The sequence below is a fragment of the Juglans regia genome, chromosome 3 (assembly GCF_001411555.2).
Source record: "Juglans regia cultivar Chandler chromosome 3, Walnut 2.0, whole genome shotgun sequence".
NCBI classification, from domain to species: Eukaryota; Viridiplantae; Streptophyta; class Magnoliopsida; order Fagales; family Juglandaceae; genus Juglans; species Juglans regia.
In genome coordinates, this window is record NC_049903.1 from 14411482 (window position 1) to 14432346 (window position 20865).

At 33.3% G+C, this 20865-nt stretch overlaps 2 protein-coding genes across 2 annotated transcripts; both read left to right on the plus strand.

The window, feature by feature from the left end:
- The first annotated feature begins 4356 nt into the window (after positions 1 to 4356).
- On the plus strand, positions 4357 to 8394 carry LOC108993931 (altered inheritance of mitochondria protein 44). Its single transcript, XM_018968986.2, has 7 exons — positions 4357 to 5658; positions 5767 to 5885; positions 6202 to 6708; positions 6924 to 7479; positions 7566 to 7704; positions 7819 to 7894; positions 7997 to 8394. Exons 1-7 carry the CDS (start codon positions 4585 to 4587, stop codon positions 8112 to 8114), a joined length of 2589 nt encoding a protein of 862 aa, XP_018824531.1. The 5' UTR covers positions 4357 to 4584; the 3' UTR covers positions 8115 to 8394.
- A 9702-nt stretch (positions 8395 to 18096) lies between these two features.
- LOC108993927 lies at positions 18097 to 20580 on the plus strand. Its single transcript, XM_018968982.2, has 5 exons — positions 18097 to 18888; positions 18973 to 19030; positions 19145 to 19228; positions 19370 to 19505; positions 19624 to 20580. Exons 1-5 carry the CDS (start codon positions 18261 to 18263, stop codon positions 19933 to 19935), a joined length of 1218 nt encoding a protein of 405 aa, XP_018824527.2. The 5' UTR covers positions 18097 to 18260; the 3' UTR covers positions 19936 to 20580.
- Positions 20581 to 20865: the final 285 nt, after the last annotated feature.

The window sequence follows — 20865 nt, forward strand, 5'->3', positions numbered from 1 at the left end:
GTTTATCGTTTATTTATTTAAGTACATCTGTTTCGCCCTTGCATGCTAAATTATTTCTCGAGATTTTGCGTCTAGCTCTAACCATGCTGTCAAGTTTTCAACGCCCAGAAGACACAAGACATGCAAAATTAAAGTATTTAACTGTAGGAGTTGGAGCATTTCAAAGAGGGCGGCCTTTTGTTTTTTGTTTCTTTGTCTTTTTTAGCAAGAACGATTATATAAATGATCACGAGGGAAAATGAATTTAATTTATATTACATTATATTAAGATAATTTATCATGATCTAACTAATTTTTTGTTCTGTGTTGTTTAATTTAGTTGGGAGATAAAATTGAGATGATTTTGGTACGATCACACCGATGCTACAAAAGATCAAATTAATTTGATCAGATAGTACATCGATGTACTATATCATATCAAAAGATAACTTTTTCTACGAAGATATGTCATGGATAAAAAGTTTTTGGCACAACTACTTTTCATGAAAAATGATGTTATTTTTCACTATATTATACCAAATGAGACCTTATTTGTCACGAAGAAAAAAAATTTTAACCGTCACAAATGTCGTGGAAAAAAAAAAGTTTTTCCCATTGAACTTATGGTCTGGTGGAAAAATATTCTTTTTCCACCTATTATATGCCACGAGTCTCTCAAAGAACAAATTGGTGGGAATTTTTTTTTTTCACGAAGGATTTATTTTTTTTCACTACTCTCACTCTTAAAAAAAATAGTATTTATTGTAGTGATTCATGTCGTAATTTTTTTTTTTTTTTTTACCATCGTGTTAATTTATCTAATACGGATCATCTCCATTTCACTTAAACTCCGCCAATTATAATTAGTTGACATTGTTTTATATGTTTTTGGCCTAAAATTCTGCTTATTTGTATGCAACTTGGGATGATTTCCTGTAGTTTACTCTCAAAGATACATCTTCTTTTAGTGTTAATTGGATGTTATTGAGTTGGCCGATGGCACTGTGTGGAAGTTTGCAAAGCGGAGAAAACTAGCATTGAAATTTTGGAGATGGACTAAGGGGGAGGCTCTGCTTTGGACAAAATTCAAAAAACTATGGTACTAGATTCATGCATGGGAATCACGCGTGTTCCACACTGACCCTCTCGCGTCATTCGGCAGGAGTCTGCATGAAACTCGTAACGGATTGATTTGAATTGTGAGATGAGATTAAATAAAATTAAAAGATTTTAGATGAATTGAATAAAATATTATTAGAATATTATAATTTTTTAATATTATTATTGTTTTAAGATTTAAAAAATTAAATTTTTTATTATATATATTTTATGTAAAAATTTTAAAAAATTATAATTATAAAATAAATTGAGAGTGTTTCTATATCCAAACATGTCCTCGAGACTCTATCATAATTCATAAAAAGACCTTACAATTTATAACAAATAATGATGTCTTCTCGCATTTAATAAAAGTATAACTATTAATCTTTCTTAACGTGTAGAATTATATTAAGATATTGGAATTTAATGGAGAATATTATGATAATAACCCTTTATCCTTTTCCTTTTTCTGACATTAAAAAATCGAACTTTTCAGTTTAGAAAAGTTAAAATCCTTTTTTTTTATTGACACCTTTAGCTCATTCTTTCGTCCGTATTTGTTTGGGAAAATGAAAGACATGTTTTTTTATAATGTCGTGTGCTGTATTTAAAAAATTAAAAAGTAAAACTAAAATACAATATACATCAAATTAACTTTTTTTTAACAAAGCAAAATTTAAAAACGAAGAAGAAAAAGGATTGAAAACCATTTACTACCACGTCCTACCCCAAACAGCCCACGACACAATGGGATCCATCCTCACGTACTATGGAGCCCCTCCCATATAATGAGAATGTTTTCGGGTTCATGTTGAAAGGTTACTAACCTAGAATGAGAAAGATAGCTATATGGAGTGATTATATATTATTCATTAGTAATGCTAATTTTATGTGTTCATCTCTCACTCATTTTAGGCATAAATTTAGATAATAATATTCTCGTTTATTTTCATAATTATTCACATTTTGTCTCATCTAATCTTTATAATTTTTCTATATTCACACACGAGATAAATTAAATAAATAATTTAATTTTTTTAAATTTCAAAACAAAAATAATATTAAAAATATATATTTTAACGATATTTTATTCAATTTTTAACTTTTATCTCAGTTCATCTTATCTCATCTGTAAAAATAAACGAGGTCAAATCTAAACTTAGCCTTCCTAATTTGCTAAGAGAACATATACTCGCATATTAGACATGAAATAATTAGGATCAAGTCTAGAGTTAGACAAGCGGATATATTTGCCTAAATATATGAAAATATTTGTTAGTATAAGATCCTTTATAGTTTTCTGTCCAAACTCTCCTTTAAGTTTCAAAACAAGGTAGACACAATACGTGGACCTTACATCATCCCTAATATTGTCGATCAAGTAGAAAACTTTAGATGATTTCCATTTTCATCATTCTAAATTGTGCTTCTCCTTTTTCATCAAGTAGTTTAAACTTAAAGCGGTATATGTCAAAATTAATAGTTTGTTAGTGGTTGTAAATTAGATGGTATTTTGAGGAGAGTTTTTGTGGTTTTTCCCTATTTTCCTCCATAGGCTTGATGGTTGAAGTGTGATTAGGAGCCTTAATAAGGTCTGGTTTGGATAGTAAGGGCCTTTCGACTCATCTCAATATTCAAACACTATAAATATAAATATTTTTTAATTTTAAATTTTCAACTTTTTTATCTAATGATCATTACCTATCATTATAGCTTGAGTTTTGCTACTCATCATCCACACACACCAAACACTACATTTATTTTTAAATTTATTTATTTTATTCTTCTTAAACTAATTAATTTATTTTGCTCATCATCCATACCCCACACATTTAATAAGAAAAAAAATAAAAAAATTATGTATAGTGTGTGGTGTAAAGATGGTGAGTAGAGTTTTTCTTACAGATTTATCAAACTTTCAAACAAAATACAAAAAATAGTTGTAAATTAGATGATATTTTGAGAATAAGTTTTGTAGTTTTTCCCTATTTTCCTCCATAGGCTTGATGGTTGAAGTGTGATTAGGAGCCTTATTAGGCCTGGTTTGGATAGTAAGAACATTCTATCTCATCTCATCTCATTTTAATATTTAAATACTACAAACATAAACATTTTTCAATTTCAAATCTTCAAATTTTTCATCTAATCTTACCTAATCATTACAAATTTCTCAAACTTTCAAACAAATACAAAAGACAATTCAATTTTTTCAAATCTCAAAATAAAAATAATATTATAAAATTATATTCTAATAATATTTTAACTTTATAATTTTTTTATTCAACTTTTTCTTTCTCCTTTTCCAAAATACCATAAAACATCTCAACTCAAATAATTTAACTACTATTCATAAATTATTTCACTATTATTCACAGATTATTTCATCTTATCTCACTATCCAAATCAGGCCTCCATCACAAGTCATTCTTTAACAAACTAAGATCCATTATTCCTTAAATTTATATTGGAAAAGAAACCTACCATTGTAGTTTGCTCATGTGAATATAAGTGCAAATACAGAAGAGGTTGAGAGCAAAAAAAGGGGGATGGATAAGAATGAAAATGGGTTAGAAATATGGAAACCGCTTGGAATTATCCCTAAGGTGATATAATCACTATCTAATTAAACAAAAGAACATATGCAATTGAGTGTGTGCATATAGACTACTTTTTTTTTTTTTTTTGAAATGATATTTGCAATGTTAGTTGTGCAAATTTAGTACATTTCTTTTAAAAAAATGAATAAATTTAAGATTTATATGAAAATATATATATATAGATATATATTTAATGATATTAATTTTTGAAAAAAATCTGTAAAACTTGCATAATTTGAGGCTACATCTAGCGTTACGCTTTTCTTTTTGGCATTTTCTTGCATTTTTAGTTTTCTGCTACAAACTATGGATTGTGCCTGTGACCCCACATTCCCAACCGCTCATACCCAACGTCTCTCCCCAAAACTCTTTCACTACTTCATTAACAAGACCTTCTCCGTTTTTGCCCACTCCAATAGATCCACGTGTACAGCGACAATTTCTCGAGGCTGATAATTTGGTTTATTTCGTTGAAACAAACCGTCAAACTCCAATTTAGGCCTCAATCCTTGCAACGATCTCTCTCTCTCTCTCTCTCTCTCTCTCTCTCTCTGTGGGGGGGTTTGTTTCTCTCTCTACTCGTTTGCATGGAGTTCTAAATATAGGTATATGCAATTGAGTATGAGCTATTCTTAAGTGGTTTATATTTATATTTGCCTTGGACAGCTCCTCTGTTTTTGTGCAAGAGCGATTGGTTCTCCACTTCTCCTGCTCATTTCTGCTTTCTCTCTGTCTATCCATCTCTCTGTGCTTCTTTGGGATTTTCCAATTCTGAAAAGAGTGATCTTGCGGTAGCGTGAGCCTGAGTTTGTTTCCAATCTGCCCATTCATTCTCTTATGTCTTCTTTTGGATTTATATGTGCTAAAAAGGATTTTCTTGATTTTGAGAATCTGGATTCCAAGGAAAATGGCGTCCTCGCAAGTCGACGTTTCTTCCTCTCCTCCATTTGGTTGTGTTCTAAAGGATCACAATAGGCATGACAGACGTAGAGAAAGCAATGCCCATGCGACTTTCCAAAAAAGCCTCAAGAGCTTGGTTAGAGGTCACCTCCATTCCTGCATATCAATCACTTCTGGTTGCTCTGAGTTCGACGAGAACTTGAGGAATCAAAACAATCATATTGATTCTTGGGTCGGCAATGGAGATAGCAAGAATCACCAAAGCCTTCGATTCATGAGTAATAATCTTAAGAACAATGATAGTCTGAGGAGTTCGCGAATTCTTGATCGATGGGCTGCCCAAAAAGCACGAGAAATGGTATCGACAATTGAAAAACAAAGCGAGGAGGCTGAGCTCTTGTCACCATCGAATTCACCCACTGCTAGATCATCAAGCACATCAAGTTCTAGGAGGGACGATTCTCCAGCTCCATCGGATAGTTCTGTAGGATCCTTGAATCTTGGCGCATCTTCCCTCGTTCGGATATGGGAGAAGAGGCTAAACCAATCCAACAGGACAAAATCTGGTTCTTCAGCCTCATCTACAGGGTCGAATTCTGGTTTCATCTCTAATGACAATGGTTCTTCTATAGATGATGAAAGATATGATGTTCCACGTAATCAAGAATCGTTTGCAGATTGGGAGTCGGATAGAACAACTCCTAGTGACCCATCTTCTTCAACACAAGGCCAAAACTCAGATGTAGGAGAGAGTGAGGGGGTCAAAGTTGCGGATATAATTCAGAAATTGATATCTTCAAATCAAACACAGATTTCATTACATTCTTCTTGGAGCAGCGGAGAATATGATCACGGGCTTTCTAGCTTGCATGGATCGCCGCATTCAGAGCATGAGCGTCTTCCATTATGGGATAAAGTGGAGCATAGAGTTCTCCATAAGGTTATGATTTCACCTCGGATCAGAGGACGACAAGCATTCAAGGATTTGCTCATGCAATTACAGCGCGACAGGCATAGGGAACTAGACACATTGGTTGAGCGTCGAGCAGTTTCAGGATTCACACAAAGAGGCCGCATTCAAGTAATATATCCATACAAAACTTCATTGTGATAAACATAATCTAGTAATAATTTCTTGCTTACCCTTTGGAAACACATTTCTTCTGCTTAATATAATGCTTGTTTGCAGTCATTGATTCGGCTTAGAGTACTGCAACGCCAAGCGGCAATTCAAGATAAACGTTCCTCGCCTCCAGCATCATCTGAAATCAACAGGCTACCACAAGGATCTTCCATCATTCAACTAAGGTATGCTGCTTTTCCATTGTTGGATTAACATATGCAACTGATGAAAGTTTTTTGAGAAACATTGCTCAGTATTGATTAAGGATGGTAATATCTATTTGTTTGAGGGTTTGAAGCATATTTTCTATGGTATGTTGAAAACAATAAGAATGTTGTTTGCTATTTCATTGAAAATTATTACTTTAAAGAAGGTGGGGCAGCTCATTCAATTGCTTAAGATTGGATAGAATTGGATAAATTTGATAATATTCAAAGTACGTTAATGGAATAAAATTACTTTGGTTGGCTTATGATGACATGGAACCCAAATCAAATGTAGGGACAGATTTAGAACAGAAGCAGCGCAGCTTGCAACAACCCAAGTAACTAATACAAAAAGTCCTCGTCAGGAGATAGTGAACAACGCTGCTGATTTGGACATTTCTTTGACCCCTACTCAGCCTAGTGACCACACTAATAATCAGGAAGTTAGTATCACTGAGGAGCACAATATTCCACTCGAGATACAAAACTCATTGCCACACACAAGGGAAGATGTCCATGAAGAATCGAGTCGAGATTCAAATGAGACATCTCAAGGAACAAGCTCAGAGGCTAGAAACATTGACTTGGAAGAAAGTGCAGATCCAACTACTCCCTTGAGTTTTTGGGATGAGAATGAGATAGCAGAAGACCTAGAGGGCAGCAGCCACGAGTATGTAGAAACCAATTATGACTGGATTGGTGACATCTCTCGGCCACAAAGCTACTGGGAAAGCTGTAGAAAAGCACGGTACCAGGAGGTGCTTAGCACAGACAATGGAGATATGCGTCAGCTACTTGAAAGGTATACAAGCTTGTTTGTTTTCCTTCTTTATGTTTTCATCCACTGCTTTATCTTGAAAGGAAAATGGTAAATATGCATGTTAGGTACCATTAATCAAGACCTATAGGGATGTCTTTGTGATTAAGAAAACCCTTTTTCTCTGCGTTTAGAAAGTTCAACTTATAGACTACATTTTCATGTTTCACAAATTTTAATTTTGAATTTTAACTATGCAGAAGAACAGTATCAAATTTTCTTGCTAGCGACTTAAGAGAGAGAATTGACAAATTGATGGTAGCTCGTATAGAAATACAAACTCACGCAGAGGAAGAAGATGAGGATGGCAGCCAAGAGAGAATGGAACAATTAATGTCCTTCTTACAACGACACACATATCCATCCAACAGTCATCGAGAAGAAGACGGAGAAGAAGAAGAAGAAGAAGAAGAAGAAGAAGAAATAGACGAAGAAGAAGATCAAGATGATGAAGAAGAAGAGGGTGGAGAAGAGGAGGAGGTGGCGGAGGAAGACAGAGATGAGACAGAGGAAGAAGAGGAGGAAAGTGTCATTAGTAGAGATCATTATCGTGAAGGCGGCGGTTATTTTGATCAATCCTCATCATCGCTTCAAGAGCCTTCGCCATCTCCACAATGGGCATGGACTTATCGGGATAATGAAGTTGGTGATAATTTTGAACGCATTACAACAATATCTCCATCCGAACATTTGTCATCTCAAACTCACTCTCAGAATACTCAGCAAAACCCATCCTCCATAGATCGTAATTCAACAGTGAGTTATACTATATTTTCCTATGAGTTATCTAAAGTTATTCCTTTTAGAGCAATAAAGTAATACTCATGATGAACTTATTACAGGAAATGGACCTCATATACAATTTGAGAGGCCATATGGAACAACTCTATCAAGAGATGTCTGAGCTAAGAAAATCAATAAAGAGTTGCATGGACATGCAAATGATAATGCAAAAATCCATGAAGCAGGAGGTTCATTCAGGTTTGTGCTCAATATTCCTCTAAAAATATACAAGTTTTGGATAAATCCCTCGTTTTCCTCGTGATGTAAGAGCAAAAAAAACAATGATGATAGTCTATGAAATTGTTGTGACAGTTCGAGGGGAGGGAGCACCAAAGACAGGCAATTGTTGTATTTGCTATGAAATGCAAGTCGACTCACTGCTGTATAGGTATATCATATCCTTTTCGTTTAGGATTTTGTCAATCATGTTAGTAATATTCATCATCTAATATTCTATATATATATATATATATATATATATATCTTGCAGATGCGGACACATGTGTACCTGTCTCAAGTGTGCTCATGAACTGCAATGGAGTAATGGAAAATGTCCAATATGTCGAGCTCCAATAATGGATGTCGTTAGGGCATACGTGGGTTCGTAGAGTACTTCTGGTAAACCATTTTTTGCTCCATAGGACCTTCCTTAGTCCTACAATTCAACTTAGTAAAGCAAGAATTGGGAAGTCGAAATTCTTTTGTTTTATTTGATTTCGCTTTTTCAGTAGGTTATCTCATTCCAACATTATATTCAAGGTTTCTCTTTTTCAAAATGTACTGTGTATGTTTTTTTTTTTTTAAGGGAAATCAGATTTGTGAGTCTTTGTAATGTACAAATTACAGGATTATATATACGTTTCTTCCTATATTGTTATGAAAAATAAATGTCACTAGTCACTACCTCCATTCGTGCTTCTTTCTTTCTCCCTAATAAGACTGAGCAAAAATTCAAAAATCTAATTCTGACTCCGAGTCAATAAGTTGGAGATGGAGTCAGAGTTTTTTTCTCCCAAAAAGTCGAAGTCAGAGGTGGATTCCGACCGACTCTGACTTTGCTCCGATCTGACTCCGACTTCGACTCCAACTCCGACTCCGACTTTGTTCTCCGACTCCGACTCCGACTCCGATATTATATATATTTTATAAAACTATGTATTTTTTTTATATATTAATCATATATTTTATATAACTATAACTTATATAGTTAGTTAAATTCAATAATGTACTAGTATGAGTTAATTATTATAAATTAATATACTTTTACTATAATATAAATAGACTATATTGACTAATAATATTTTAGTATATATAAACACCATACTATTCCTACCATGTAACACTAATATATAATAACATATAATACTAATGTATAATAACATGTAATACTAATGCATAATAAGTAAAGTATAATAACATGTAATAGTAATGTATAATAATAAATATATAATAACATGTAATATTAATGTTTAATAACACGTGTACTTATGTATAATAGCACTAGTATAATAATATTTAGAGAGAGACTCCAGGCCGGTCGGGTCCTCCCCATCACTCGTTGATCTCTCTCTCTCCATGCTATCTCTTTCACTAAAATACTCTCTCACTAAAAAGCAGAATACAATTAAGGACCTTCTTGATGGATAAGATATTGCCAAGAAAGTTGAGAGGAAAAAGTGAGAAAGACGCCAACTGCAGGGAGAGATTTCTGCTCTTTAAGACTACTTTTTCTATTTCTTTTTTAATTCTCTCTCTCACCCTCTGAAAGGAGTAGCTGTACTCTTTATGTACTCTTTATGTGACTATGAAGGAATAATCATCTTTAGATTATTGTGGTTTGCTTCTCCCTTTTTTTTTTTTATCCGATTTCTTTCTTTTTTCTGGTTCTATTTTTACATTTATAATTCCGAATTTAATGTTTTTTGTAATTTGTGTTCTCTTTCTTAATTTTACTTTTTAATGGAGAATGCTATCTGAGTTTTATAGATCATACCCAGATCTAAATTCTAATCAAAATTTATATTTGGATGCTGAGAAAATATATTTTTGTTTGGATGATAAGAAAATGTAATGTTGTTTGGATGCTGAGAAAATGTGGGATCTATTTCTCTTTGGCTACTAAGAAAAGATCTTGAGTTTGATTTTTGCTTTCTTATTTCCACCAGCCCTTATATTCGACAATTGCCACTCTAATTTATCAACTGTCGAGAGATGTTGATGAGAAACTGGGTTCAAGGGAGGGCTTTGGGGGGAAGAGGAAAGAGAGAAGGGAGAATAAAAAAGGAAAAAGAGAGATGGGAGAATGGATGTGCACCTACCGTAACTTCAATAAGTCCACCACGTGTTGTATTTTTATTGCTTGCTGTAAAAGAGAAAGGAACACCCGACCTGTTTTAAGTTTTTCTCTAACATTTAATACTAAGTCTAGCTAGTATATAATTAAATTAGAAATAAGTTAGAAACCAATATAATAACTTGTAATTAAACTCTATAGTATAAGTTTATAATAGAAATAAGCTAAAAATTAGTATAAAATATTATAAAGTGTTAATATTTAATAACATGTAATATTAATTTATGATATAATAACATGTAATTAGACACTAGTTAAAAAGTAATTGTTAATAATCAATACAAACATTTAAATTTAGTGATAAAAAGATTATAAAAACCATAAATTAAAAAATTTATAACTAAAACAAAGATTAAAATTGGTTTAGGATTTGATTTAGGGTTTAGGAAAAAAAAGTTCAAATGGGTTTAGGAGCCCAATAGGGCCAATACACTGTAGCGGTGCAGCCCAACCCACCCAAAATGGCCAAAACGATATGCTTGTACATTTCATAACTGTATATAGCAATATTACTCTTCTTGTTATAATGACGATACACAGAAGAAGAAAATAATTATTATTATATCATATTTTAATTTAGTTTATGACTAATTGATTATGTAAACTTGTTTTAACACGGTCATAGTCAATTATTACTATAGTGATATATATATATATATATATATATGAAGAAAACGAAATATTATAGATGAAAGAAGACGACAGTAGTTACAAATAAAACAATAATTAATAAGCGTTTTCAACTTTTAAAATTCTATAACCTTTCAAACTATTTCAATTTATAGTCATTTAATACATGAATAGATGACGTGATTCAATCGAAAACTCCATGCCCTTTAGAATTATTTAAATTCATGATCAGTTATTTTAAAAAATAGAAAATGAAGAGTATTTTGAGAATATAATAGTCATTTAATCAAATAATAGGAATTAAAGAGTTTTTTATATATTAAAAGGTCATTCAAATATCAGTTAAATGAAAAATAAAAAATGCTGGCAAGAAATTAAAACTATTTGAATAATTATAATAAAATTAATAAGAACCATGTTGATATGAAACGATAGAAACTAAAGATATTGCTTTGAGAATTATACAGGAAATATATATATAGAGAGAGAGAGAGAGAGAGAGAGAGAATGCGTGTGTGAGTGAGACATATAGAATAGAAAAATTCTAGTTATAACTATAGAGAGAATCGCGGCATCCCACGTGAACAAAAAATGAAAACGGTGTGTTTCAATTTCCCTTGTTATAATAGCAACTCCTCTGTTGTGAAGATTTTGCCATATTATTTAGAATTATTCAACTGGAATATTTGGAGAAACTTGTATCTAAAAATGAGTATAAATTCGAATGCAAATATCCAGATCTGAGTATAGATCAAGATGCATATATATGGATCCACGTATGTTTTCACATCCAAGTAAATATGCGGGTATTTACTTGGCTGTCTTGAATTTTTTATGCTTTTTTTTTTAAAAAAAAAAATTGGATTTTCAAAACTTGCAAAAAAAAAACAAAAAAAAAAAAAGTAAAAATAGAATTTAAGCTTAAAACTAAAACAAGAACAGAAAAAAGCCACCCATGAGGTGTGGCCGTTGTGGTGGCCACCTCGTTGGACGGCCTGATCCAAGGAGTAGCCTCCGTCGACCACTCGAGAGTCGAGATGGCCCTATGCAGGCTGCCCATGGGGTGGCCAACTTTGGCCACCACGCGTGGCTAGACTAGGCCCTAAGGGGTGGCCGATGGTGCCATTCAACTGGATGGCCACCGTCGGCCAGCCTTTTTTTTTTCTTTAATAAGATTTAAAATATATATTTTTTATATTTTATTTATTTCTTTAAATTTTTATAGGAAAAAAAAAGGCGGGTCATATACTTGCTTTCCGGTTCACCAATCCACTATATATCTGCCCAAAAGTAGATTGGGCTAGGTATCCATCCGGATTTTGGGTATGGACCTGGTAAATTCAGCCCCCGTGCATGGGCTTCATATTAATGGTAGAGAAGATTTTGAGATCCTCCATGGTATTGAATCTTGATGGAAAAACATTTTTGGGATTGCAAACGAAAAAGAATCGATTGGTGAATCTGGAAGAGATTATTTGTTACATGTACTGCACATGGTAGAGGTAGCACCAAGCAGCATAAACAAACCATAAAATGAGGAGTATTATTATAATATATCATATAAAAGTAACATCATTTTATAAAAATATCCTCATTTTATATCATATATTGTGAAAAGTGTTGTGCGTATCATTTCTCTTTGCTAACATTCCCACTCTAAAAAGGAAAAAAATGGTACAAAAGGCCTTGGCCATAAAAAAAAATTACAATAAAAAAAAAAAAAGTTGTAATTTTTTTAATCTCACTATAAAAGCATTAATGGGTTTTCAATTCTAAGCTGGACCTTGTATACTTATTGTGGGCCTTTTATGTAGTCACTAGAAAGACATTCCTAAGCTGGATATACCCTTGCTATCTATGTGGTGACTCAGTAACTGCTTAAGTTAGGATTACCATTTCCATGGGGGTAAAAAACACTTTGAATGGATGTATCGGTGGTACAGATTGCTAGCTGTAATGGATGCCAGCAGCGAGGTCCACTTGTTAGGGACAATAAGCTCAATACATAGAGACAGTGACAAGGGTAGCACGCCCCTTTTTCTTTTCAATGTCATTAAGAATGCCCCCTTGCTAACAGCTCACAGTGAAGGTCCAGCAATATTAATACCAATTTATTATATGAGAGATACCAATATATATATAATTATGTTGATTAAGTGAAAACTTTAGCTGCTTTTATTGCAATTAATCACCTCAAAATTAGCAGGAGAGCTTAATTCGGAAGTTCCAAACTCCAGCAAATGTAATGGCACTTGCTGACAATGATTTAATGCCTAAAAATTCAGTAGAGTAACCAAGGTTTTGGATCTGCAACTCATAATTGAGGCATTATCCAGGCAAGCTCTGTGGATTGTAGCATGAAAATGAATGAATCAACTAGCTTGTCCCATCACAGATGGGGTAGCTTACTTAGCTTGTGCGACCAAAAGGTGTTTCATCATTTTGGGTTTCTCGTGACTGCCTGTTTGAACATTAATTTTGATTATTTTTTGTAAATAATACAAGAGAAGTTCAGCATTTTGTACGTACAATGATGCATTTCTTTGAGAGGCTCCTTTGTGTAGAAGATGTCAAGGAGAAGTGGCCATCAGTAGCTAAAATAACAAGATCATGTCCCTAGCTCATGTTTATACACTGTATGGTTTATATGAATAACTCATGTACAACGACGACCTATTTGTTATTGGAGAGAAATGATTTGTATAAGTTTTAAATAAATAAGCCTCATATAAATCTTTGTAAAAAAATAGATTTCATCTTAAAAAAATATAAAAAAAAAAAAATTTTATTAATGGAATTCACTTTTTTACAAATGACTAGGGGTGATAATCGGGCGGTCCGGACCGGGAAAACCGACCGGACCGGCCAATTCGGTCCGAACCGGACCGGACCGAGAGTTGTTCCGGTCCGGTCCGGTCCAAAAATAAGAGGACCGAATTAATTCGGTCCGGTCCACGGTCCGGCTGGTTTTCGGACCGGACCGGACCGAATTAAATATATATATAATTTAATAATTTATATATATTAAGTATATAATTTTCATTTGACTAATTAACCTAATCCTATCACTAATTCATCATTAAGTAATTATTAACTAATACACATTTATAAGTTTATACTAATAGTAATATTTATAATTTTATAGTAATACTAAATTATTAATATTTATACTAATACAAGTATTATATTAATAGTCTAGAGTCTACTTCTAGACTCTAAAGTCTAATATGGTATTAATAAAAATATATACTAATAGTATATTAGTAAATTAGTAATAGTCTAAGAGCACTCTCATTGGAATAGCTAAATTAAAGTATATTTTTGATGAATGTAAGATGAATTTAACTTTTAGCTATTCCATTTATATAAATCTCCACATTGGAATAGTCATTTTTTCATTATATGACAATAAAATAATATAAGATGAATTTAATTTTGACTATTCACATCAAATCTCCAAATTGAATTATCTATTTATTCATTATATAGTAATGAGTAATTAATAATTTTGAAAATTTTTAAATTTTTTTAATTATGAATTTATTTTATTTTATCATATTTTACTATTTATAATATTATATATTAATTTGTAATTGTATTCTAATTATATTTTTTCAATTGTCATTTAAAATGGAGAGAGAAATAATTAATATTAAAAGGAGAGAGAAAGAAATAATATAAAAAGGATTTGATGAATGAATAGTGTGTTCCAAATTTAAAAATTAGTTTGAATATTACTGTAGCTATATTCTAAATATTTGGAATATAGCTAATTCAATGTGAGCAATTTATTGACCTAATAGCTAAATTCTCATTAAATTTAATTTTTAGCTAATTCAATGAGAATGCTCTAACATAGAGTAAGAGTCTAAGACAATAGTTAATAGTTATAGACTTATAGACTTATAGTTATAGTAATATAGTTATAACTTATACTAAATCACTATAACTAATATTAGTATATTACTAACATATAGCTATAGCCTATACTATATTACTAATAGTCCAATACTAATACTATTAATCTATTATATAGTTATAAGTTATAACTTATATTGATCATGATTGATAATAACTAATCACTATAAGTTTATAGTATTAATGTATTATTATATAATATATAGTATTAGTATAGTAATAGACTCTAATATGGTATTAGAAAAAAATATACTAATAGTCTAGTACTAAATTACTAATGTATTATTATATAATATATAGTATTAGTATAGTAATAGACTCTAATATGGTATTAGAAAAAAATATACTAATAGTCTACTTCTAGTACTAAATTACTAATGTATTATTATATAATATATACTATTAGTATAGTAATAGACTCTAATATGGTATTAGAAAAAAATATACTAATAGTCTAGTACTAAATTACTAATGTATTATTATATAATATATAGTATTAGTATAGTAATCCTTGGCAAAATCTGTATTATTATTATTTTTTGTTGATACTCCATATATATTAACATACAAAATCAGTGGGTAGCAATCCTTGGCAAAATCTGTATTATTATTTTTTTTTTTTTGGGTTTTTTTTATTTTATATAGATTAGTTTTAACTTTTAACTTTTTTTTTATCATTGTATTTTTCAAAATCAAGTTTTTTAAATAGTTTTAGTTAAAAAAATATACCAAATTTGAAATGGGCCGAAAATAATTGAAATTGGACAAAAAAAAATCACATTTAGATGGGCTGAATGGCCCATTTTAGGCATGTCCAGACCGACTGGACCGACCCTGGACCGGACCGGACCGAAATGGACCGGACCGGACCTATATGTGAGTCGGTCCGGTCCAGGGTGGAGAAAATGTAGACCGAATAGGTCCGGTCCGGTCCACATTATGGCCCAAGACCGGACCGGACCGGACCGATATCAGCCCTACAAATGACCCGTTATTGTAAGTGTATCCATAGTACCATTCTTTACTATTGCTTTAAAGTAAGCATGTGAAGTGTAACGTCAAATGTCATAAAAGATTTGAGTTTTTCTTCTCTAATACCAATTAATTTTAGGTAAAAGTCATAGCCCACGAATAGATAAGTGGTATCAAAATTAGAGATGATCATTGGATACATGCAATATACACAAGTTCGAACATCGTCAATTTTACTCATTGAGTAGTTTATCGGGAGATGGAGTTCAACAGGATGACATGACCTTTTTTTTTTCTCTCTATCAAATCAAATGAATAGGAAACTTGAGTTATCACTCCCAAACATCTCATTAATTTGCTCAAGTTTGTCTTAGAAATGACTCTCATAATTGACGCAAAAATGTTGGAGAAACACATGGTTTGCTTTTCGTGGAATCAAGATTCTAGCTAGGATGGCGTCTGGAGTTGGCATGGATGGACTAATTCGCCGTTGGACATTGAGATGTCATTGTCACCTCTAATTTCTTGCTACTACTATTATTATAATATGCTCATCCACGTGTGCATGTCTATTATTATTATAAGTAATTCTATATACAATCGTAAAGTGCGTAAACGTCACGTAATCTTTTTGAAAAAAAGTGGGATTCACTATTAAAAAATTAATTTTTTTTTATGTGGGTATCATATTTTATTTACTTTTTTCAAAATAATTACGCGACGGTTGCACAATTCATAGTTGTAAATATCTTTTTTCTATTATTATATTACTTTTTGTACTGTTTAGAGCACATGAATTTGCTTGAACTATATCCTTCTTATGAATTGTCTTCTTCTAGTGTTAGAAGTCTTAAAAAATGATGCATGTCGACGATATAGGTTAATTAGCTGATTAGAGGCCTTAACGATAGAATAATAGGTCATACCAAACAGACCATGTTTCATCTTGACATTTAGATTTGATATGTTTTGGGGTTATCTCTCATGATCAACTATAGATGACATGCATATTTAGAGCCTTCTTCTATACTTTATCAACAAAATCAGCTGTAGATGACTTAAAATATATGTTTCTTATTGTCAACATTAATCCTAACTGTATCATTATTCCATCCATGTATATGTTTGATTGCAAATTGATTGAGCCTTGCCAAGCAAGATGGTTTGTGAACATAAAATAAATGGATAGGCATGACTGCATAGTTCATTGCAATTTAAGGGACCCAAAACAGTGTGGATCCACAATCTTGTGCAACTTCCTCAGGTCCTGATGTTTCTTATTTTTGGTACAGTTACGAGGGATTGTCTTTGTCTACCAGTTGTGCATGTTGCCTCTGGCAAATCATGCTGGGGGCTCCGGATACCCCTTTTTCATTTATATTCTTTCCCATTAATGTTGGCCACTGGAGATTTTCATAATCCAATTCCCTTTTACCCAAATACTTTCAAACAGCAACGTTTGGCTACCAAATTTATCTCAACTTATCATTACAATTTTTTTAAATTTCAATACAAAATATAATAAACAATTCAACTTTTTCAAATCTCAAAATAATAATAATATTAAAAAATAATACTCTAATAATATTTTATCATCTCAACTCAACATCCAAACGCAGCGTTACTGTTGAATTTATTTTGGAGCTTTCAGTTTGAGATTAGAATTAGGTAAAATAAAATGTTTCTGTGAGTGCTTTCTCTGTCAGGGAATAAACACCAAAGATTTCTCACATCTCATGCTAAGGTACTGAAGAGATTACCCCGTTTAGATTCTAAACTCACCTCAATTCATCTCATCTCATCATTACAACTTTTCTAAATTCTCACACAAAATTTAATAAACAATTCAACTTTTTTTAATCTTAAAACAATAATAATATTAAAAATAATATTCTAACAATATATTATTCAACTCATCTAAAATCTCAACTCATCTCTGAATCCAAACGGAGTACATCAACATTATTATTTGGATGGCCCTTTTCATGATAATATTTGGGAAACCAATTTCAGGGGTGCAAGAGGTGTGATACAGCTCAATTAAGCTCTGTGTATCCCTAGTAAAATTGAGAATAATTTGACATCAGTAGGCTTACAAATATATGTTAGTTCATAGAGTTTACAGATTAAATAAGATCAGATTTTCTTACCTAATAAATTGACCCATTTAGAAAAAGAACAGAAAAGAAAATAGAGGTATGTGCTCTGATTGAATAGGTGTCAATAGAGTCTCCAATCTCCATAAAGGCCTTTGGAGACTTTAAACACTATTATGTGATTAGTTCAACAACTTATAAACTGGAGCTAATACCTAGCAAACAACTTAGGTTGGCATGATCTTGAGATTTTCATTGAGCTGTAAAGAGAAGCAATGATTGGTATCTGTCCTTGTCCCCTGTCCAGCTTGGGATTAGAGAGGATCATGGACACTTGGGCAGTAAATACACAAAAGATAGTGAAAGAAGGGTCCATGAGAGGGCTGGCAATGGCACCACCACCATCCCTACACTTTGTTTTTGCTTCACAAAAAAGTGATAAATTCTATCTATCTTGACCTAGTTTGGAGGGATGGTGTCCTTGTCATCCATGCCCCTCACATTAGATAAAAAGCAATAGCCCCTCATGAGAGGGGTGTATGGCAGACCTCAACCCCCCCATGTTACAAACTTCCCCAACCCTTGTCCCCTGTCCCCACTTTCCAACTTTATAAAACCCCACATCATTCCTCAAATCCTCATTAAGTCCAACTTCACCACCTTCATTGGCTCCTCATGCCTTGCTTTCAAACACATCCTTTCTTCTCTCGTTTCTCCCAATAATTTGTTTCGCCCCAAATCATTCATTTCTTCCAATACCCAAAAAAAAAAAAGGAGCAAATAAGATGTGTTCCTCTAATAAGTTGAAATTGCACCGGGGGACTAATGTTACCCCAACTATAGCTCAAATCAATGGCCGTCCTGTCCTTCAGCCAACTTGCAACCAGGTTTTTAGCTTAGAAAGACGCAATTCGGTTAAGAAGAGTTCCCCCACAAATGCTCCTTCTCCAAAATCTACACCTTCAACCCCGCCAACTGACACCGCTAATGCTAGAGCGAAGCCTTCATTGTCACCACCAATCTCTCCCAAGTTAAAATCGCCAAGACTGCCAGCGCTTAAGAGAATCAACGGTCCTAATGGGCTGAATTCTAGAGCTGACATCGTCTTGGCACCACCATGCTCAACCAAACCGGCGACTCCAATAAAAAGGCCTAAAAAAGCTGGTGGTGCTGGAGCTGCACCTCCTGTTGACACCTTCACATTGAAATATCGTTCCTCTATGATAGTTGAGGCCCCAGGAAGCATAGCAGCTGCGAGGAGGGAACAAATGGCAATGATGCAAGAACAACGAAAGATACGAACTGCCCATTATGGAAGAACAACCTTTGCCAAGTATGAAGGGAAGGTAGCTCCTCTTGATTCATCGAGTGGTCAGGAGGAAAAAAGATGTACTTTTATCACACCAAACTCAGGTATGGAAGCTTTTACCTTTCCTGCACACGTTTGATGTGAATTAGTTACAAAACTTCATGATTTTTTGTTTATTATGAGTGCAGATCCCATCTATGTTGCTTACCATGATGAAGAATGGGGAGTTCCAGTCCACGATGATAAGTGAGCTCTCTCTCTCTCTCTCTCTCTCTCTCTCTCTCTCTCTCTCTCTCTCTCTCTGTGACACACTCTCTCGAACAGAGTTTCAAAATTAACTTCTCTGAATTATCTATGCAGGCTGTTGTTGGAATTGCTAGTGTTGACTGCCGCACAAGTTGGATCAGATTGGACTTCAATCTTGAAGAAACGGCAATTGTTTAGGTTGGTGTGATTTAGAAGCCAATGATTTTCCCTTCTTTGATTTTAGAAGTAAATGAAGTTACTAAGCTGATCATGCTTTCCAGTTATTCTGCTTTTCACCGATCAAGTGTAATTGAATGGTCCTGGGAATTTCTTTTTCAGGGATGCCTTTTCCGGGTTTGATGCAGAAATCATCTCCAGATTAACTGAAAAGAAGATAATGTCGATCAGTGCCGATTATGGAATAAACTTGAGCCAAGTTCGAGGAGTTGTGGACAACTCTAACTGTATTCTTGAGGTAATAAAACAAACTGTAATATGGACTGAGCCCACTATGAAAACTCACAACCTATCTTTTTTTATGTCAGACTTATCATAAGCTGCAAACTGTAATATTTTCTTATCATTGTTTGCAGATTAAGAGAGAATTTGGATCCTTTGAAAAGTATTTGTGGGGATTTGTGAATCACAAGCCAATTTCCACACAATACAAATCATGCCACAAGATCCCTGTGAAGACCTCCAAATCAGAAACCATAAGCAAAGACATGGTGAAGAGGGGTTTTAGGTTTGTTGGCCCCACTGTCATTCACTCATTTATGCAAGCCGCTGGCCTGACCAATGACCACCTCATCACTTGTCAGCGACACCTGCAATGCATGGCCTTGGCAACCCATCTTCCAACAGCAGCTCCAGCTTTATGGAATCACATGGCAAAAAATGACTAAATCAATAATAAACCATATGCAGTATTATATGTGTCTCAACAAGAAAAAATAGTTTAGGTGATATCAAACTATAGGTTTGGCTTTGTAATATAGTTGTATAGTGATCAGGATATGCAGTAAGAGCTTTGATGGCACAGATGGGATATTGAGTTCATTAGAGAGATGATGAATAATGGCAAGTTTGAAAGGAGCATCAGAGGAGCAGACAGCATGTGCAGAAGGGCAGACAATTGCATGTGCAGAAGGGCAGGCAATTGCATGTGTGGGGGGTGGTGTCAAATTGTCAATGGCTATCATTATTTATGACCACCACCACACCCACACCTTTATTTGTTTCCCTTATCTTCTCCTTTTCCTTGGACTGAACTATTCTTATCCGAGGTTAGACTACTTCCACATTTCTATATACACAGATGACAGAACTCCCATCCTTTTGAGACCAAGAGGGTAGCATGCCACCATTTCTACTCGATTTCACCAAGGCTCCAGGCCAACAAGTTCTGAGTCATGATACCCTTTTCTTGTTTTTAATTAATTTCTAACCTGTGGGGATAAACAAAGTTTGTTGTATTAACTTATTTCCAGTTTGAATGTTCTTTCCCTTTCCTTATACTAAATAAATGATATCAGCGTTTGCAAAGCTTATTCTACTTGCATTTTTTTTTTCATTTTGAGAAAATCCCCCTTCACCTTTTATTAAGATATAAAATAAATAATAAAATTTACCTATTCCCATCAGTTTCAACTTTCGGGACAAGAGTATGGTGATTTTACAAAATATCAGAGCAGAAGTCTTGAAGTCGAATCCTAATTCTACATTTCATCCCTATTAATCAAGTATTCCACGTTCTGGATCCACTCATTGAAGAGGAGTTTGACCTACATGAAAAAAAGTGTTAAGATATAAAATAAACAAGAGTTTAACACCCT